We start from the raw sequence: 5319 nt of genomic DNA on the forward strand, positions 1-5319 counted from the left end.
ACGCCTACCGAGCGCACATTTTAAAAATATTTTTGTAATGTACAGGGTGTCCCAAAAGCTCTAAAGGTATCAAAGTTGCGTTTTTTTAAATGGAATGTTCTGTATATTATTGCATTTTTGGATTCGCTGAACAAAATAAGTGTCTGTTTTAATAAGGTTTATAATACCTAAATCTTAAGGTTTTTTAAATAATACGAATTTAATCAAAATCTAATCTAATTTTCACGTGTCAAATACTTTATAAGTATTTAAGTTATGTAAGGGTAATTTATAGTGAAGTGTAACAAGATATAACATTTTATATCCGAATGATAATAAACTTACCATGTTATACAGGGTGTCCACAAATTTAAACTAATCAAATAAAAACTTTAAGTGGCTCTAAGTTGATTAATTTAAATACAACCCCATATTTTTTAACTTACCAGGAAATGCAATTTTTAATTACCTATCGAATGGTATTAGGATATTAATTAACTAAGTTTTTGCCTTTTTACAAAATACGTCAAATAGTCGTTCTGTGCACCATTTGGTCTTGTTTAATTTAAGGTTCCAATGTATCTAAGTTGCCTGTGCCATTTACACATGTCAAATCATTTATTTTATTTCTCAGTTTATACTGCAAAGTCTCTTTTTGGTAGCTAGAGTGGTATTGTTTTTTGTAATTGTAGACTGTTGGTCGTTATTTTAATATTATCATTGTGTTGCTAAGTGAAAATGAAGATCTATCCAAGAAAAGAGCGTATTGACAAGATTTTCACCCTTGGAGAATTTCATAAAAATAGATTATTGGCTTCTCGAGTTTATGCTCAAAAGTTTCCTGAAAGAAATCATCCTAAGCCAACAGTTTTTAAGCGCTTATTACACCAATTTGAGGCAAGTGGGAGTGTCAATTATAAAAAACCCATTACAAGGAAATCTGTCACTGAAGATGAAGAAAACGTCTACACGGTTATTGGTTCAGTTATCGAAAATCCCAATGTTAGTCAAAATCTAATATCCAACAGTAATAACATTAGTCAATCAAGTATTTCCAGAGTTATCAAAAAGCACCACTTTTGTCCTTATAAAATTCAGCTTTGCCAAGAACTTGATGGAAATGATTTTGAAAACCGAAGCCGAAACTGAGTTTTGCATGTGGGTGTTAGATAAAGTGGCAGAAAATGAAAAGTTTTTCGAAAAAGTGTTATTTAGTGATGAATGTACTTTTCATAACAATGGTCTCGTGAACGTGACCACACAATGAAAGTTGTGTCTAACAACTAGATGGTTTGATGTTTCTCCAGTTTCTAATAAACCATCTCTCAATATTATTAGAAGAAGTCCCTTTCAATATTAGAACCAACATGTGGCTTCAATTGGATGGAGCTCCGTCTCATTTTCACTGCGAAGTTCGGCAATTTTTAAATGCCAACTTTCAGAACAGGTGGATTGGCAGAAATGGGTTTCAAAATTGGCCCCCCAGATCTCCGGAGTTAACTCCACCAGATTTGGTTTTGTGGGGGTACATAAAAGGAATTGTCTACCGTACGCTTCCGACAACTTCACACGATCTGGAGACACGCATAAGAGACGCTTTTAAAACTGTAACTCCGCAAATGTTGTCCAGAGTTAGCAGTGGTTTTGAAAAAATAATTTACAAGTGCCTGGAAATGGACGGTCAACATTTCGAACATTTGTTATAAATAATTTTAACCTTTTAATTGAAAAAAACACCAAATGGTCCACAGAATCATTATTTGGTGTATTTTGTAAAAAGGCAAAAACTTAGTTATCAACATCCTAGTAGTACCATTCGATAGGTAATTAAAAATTACATTTCCTGGTAAGCTAAAAAATATGGAGTTGTATTTAAATTAATCAAGTTATAGCCACTTAAACTTCTTATTTGATTAGTTTAAATTTGTGAACACCCTGTATAAAATGGTAAGTTCATTATCATTGGGATATAAAATATGATTTCTTGTTACACTACACTACGAATTACGTTTACATAACAAATAATTCGCAAGTATTTGAGACATGAAAATAATATTAGATTTTGATAAAATTCGAATTATTTAAAAAACCTTTAGATTTAGACATTATAAGTCGTATTAAAACAAACACTTATCTTGCTCAGAGAATCAAAAAATGTATTTCATTTAGAAAAACACAACTTTGATACTTTTAGGGCTTTTGGGACACTCTGTACATTGCAAAAATATTCTTAAAATGTGCACCCGATAGGCGTCTGTGGATTCATCAAATAATACTTTGCAAAAAACAAACGGACTAGCCGCAAACGTCCGTGCCGTATAGCGTGAATAACCCTGTACAATGAAAAAAATTTGTATTTAGCTCCGCCCATAACGCAGATGATAAAAGGAGCATAACAATGACATGGAGCAATAAGACGATTTTTTTCACAGATAATCTACTCGTGCAAGTAAAACTCAAATTAATTTTTCCATAAATTTTTATTTTATGTTTTCTACTTACTCTTTTATAACTCCCTTCTCGAATGAACTGATCAGGAAATTGTGGCCTTTGAACAATGCAGGACCCTAAAAAGTACGACTTAAATTGTGAAAAAATGGGTGAAAACATGTCAATTTGCGTTTAATTATCTCATCAAAAACTGAGCAGGTTTCGAAATATACAGCGTTAGTCAGGGGAAAAGAGGTTTCTAATGCCTGAAGCAACTTTAGTATCGCGGTGACTGATCCTCAAACGTTAGTGTTTGATACTAAGGATACCAAAAAGAGATCATTTTCTCTATTTGTCTACTAAAACATGAAGAAAAATCTGAGGAATCTCAGAGTGAAGAAAAACCCGAGATCACACTCAAAGATATAGTCAACGTCGAAACTGAAAAAATCCAGGAGCCAGAAGTTGTGAAGAGATCGGAAGCTGATACAACCGAAAGTACAGCTAATGGAAAAGAAGTCAAAATGAGACTAAGTTGTAAACGAACAAGAAGTAGTTGAAAGACAGGAATCAAACGTGGATTTTTGAGCATTTGATGATTCACAGTGAAACTGCGAATCAAAATAGAGCAGATAACGCAGCAACCGAGGGAACGTGAATAGTTTCTAATACACCATAAATTAACTTGACTTACATTAATCGTAATGATGAAGCCATGATTGAGTAGAAGTTAATTGCACATTGCAAGAATAGTTCAAGTTATTATTTGTGTCTAACCATTGATATCGAAATCGAAGACAAGGACGTAAAGAAAGGGAGAAGCCCAATGGAGCAAGGAATTAGAATGGGTTAATATTTTCTAAACGTTTTGAAAAGGGTGCTGTCAGAAAAGTTCAAACCTTTTAAAGGGCTAATTTTTAATGCTCTTGAATTTCGCCCATAAGCTCAACATTGGCAACAGGATCAGCAACAAGGGGAGGACCTTTTCAATTAGACCGAAACCTGTGATAAAACTTGGGTAAAACAATTCCGAGTCCAAAGAAGCAAATTGTCTTATTAAAGGAAGAGAAATACGCAATCAATAAAACATGCCATCTACTTTGGAAATTGGGGCCACATTTGATTGGGAAATGTTGAAACTACAGTTCAGACTTGTCATCTTGTGACTTTAATTTTAATGAACCCCTGAACAAAGCGCTTGGAAGTCAATAAACGGAAGAGTTCCGGAACGTCCAAAAATATCTTACAATGGTAAAAAATTAATGTAAATAAATAATATATGTCCGCAAATATTTTAGAATAACGCAACAACTTAGAAAATAAATCAGTCACTTTTATACATATATGATACACCTTCGTACAATGCAGATGAACCGAAAGCTTTATTGTCAAACATGAACAATACGTGACTGAAGAAACGATTCCTATATGTATCCTGGAGAGGATCTTTTTATAGGAACATCGATTCATGAAAATGTCGGCTTGTTGGACCTTCCATTGAAAGTTTCAGACGTCACTAATTGAATAAAATACACCAAATAAAATAGGATAATTCAAAATACTTACTTGGTGGTGCAGCTGTTGTAGTGGTGGTAGGTCTAGTTCTTCTAGTCGTCGTTCTCTTCTGCGTGGTGCTAGTGGTGATAGTAGTCGACGTAATGGTGGAAGTAGGCACAAAAGCTTGTGGTGGTGGTAAGAATTCCGTGGTTATCTTACGCGGAGCTTCTGTAATTGATTGAACAGCTGTCAAATGGACCGTTGATGGAGGTCTTAAGGTGGTGGTGGTAGTGGTGGTTGTAGTTGTGGTCGTTGTTCGGATGGGAATGTGAGTGGAGAGTCTGCTTTGTTCGGCCGCTTTCTTCATGTGATAATGTTTCTGCGCTTCAACTATAATAGAAGTATATATTTAGTGACGGTGTATGGAAATATATATTTTTTCGTTTGCCTTGTTATTTATTAACAACATTAGAAATACGTTAAATATATTATTCTGTTGTTGTTAAATACGTTATATATTGTACTGGTGATGGCGTCATAGAGATTGATTCAAAATTGACGCGATATTGGCTCTTGAAAGCGCACCTCGAACTTTGCAATTAAACAATTCGTTAAAGTCACATAAAAAGCTATGGTCACTTGGCAAACTATTGGTACAGACAAAATTTTATATTTGTTGACGCGTTTAACGTATTTGAGGTTACTTTTTATATTATGCTCTTCAAAACTTCAAATATATAGCGATGTCGAATAGGGATAAACTGACTGACGCGAATCACAACCTGATTCTTCTGTTTGAATTGACAGAAACCCATATGTTTTTGACCTCAATGCATGGTTTTTGATCTTAAAAAAACGAGCGTAAGATATATGGCTTTAAAATAGTGGATACAAACCGCTCAATCTACATTTTCCTTGTAGCTTTCCTAAACATGTTACTCAATTTTAAAACTGCAAACATCATATTAATATGCAGACACTATCTGAGAGAAGAATATCATGTTTTCTAATTTTCAATGCGTAGAAACTACGAAATAATTATTTTAATTAATAACTCATGTTATCTAGAATCAATCATACGTGCGCTTATTGTTTTCATCAGGGATTTTCGTGGCAATTGTTACTTCGTTTAATCTCCATCTTTTTGCTATTCCGTATGTTATATTTCTGTCCTCCTGCTCGTATTTTGCAGTGATAAAATTATTTTTCTCGCCCTTTTTGACCTAATTCAAGTTTTTCCTATCTTGATTTCAAAGTTGACTTTATTTCGCTAATTTTCTAACATCTCACTTGCATTTCAATCGTTACTTTATTTAGTCTTTTATGTTCTATATGTTACTTATTTATGTTCTCTTCTTCTCAGTTTGCAGTGATTATATTTTTTTCGCTCGTCATTTCCCAGTCTAAACTGTT

General features: G+C 33.7%; 1 protein-coding gene across 3 annotated transcripts in view; it reads right to left on the bottom strand.

Annotated features, from left to right (window-relative positions):
• Positions 1-5319, bottom strand: part of LOC109535791 — an 88575-nt gene that overhangs the window by 5140 nt on the left and 78116 nt on the right. For all 3 annotated transcript variants that reach the window (XM_048664876.1, XM_019901795.2, XM_048664875.1), the window contains 2 exons: positions 3976-4296; positions 2482-2546 (listed from right to left, as the gene is read on the bottom strand). In XM_048664876.1, the coding sequence (XP_048520833.1) occupies positions 2482-2546; positions 3976-4296 (386 nt within the window). The remainder of the gene's footprint in view (positions 1-2481; positions 2547-3975; positions 4297-5319) is intronic.

Source organism: Dendroctonus ponderosae, unplaced genomic scaffold (assembly GCF_020466585.1).
Source record: "Dendroctonus ponderosae isolate FM_Combo_2020 unplaced genomic scaffold, Dpon_F_20191213v2 Dpon_F_20191213_3, whole genome shotgun sequence".
Classification (NCBI taxonomy): Eukaryota; Metazoa; Arthropoda; class Insecta; order Coleoptera; family Curculionidae; genus Dendroctonus; species Dendroctonus ponderosae.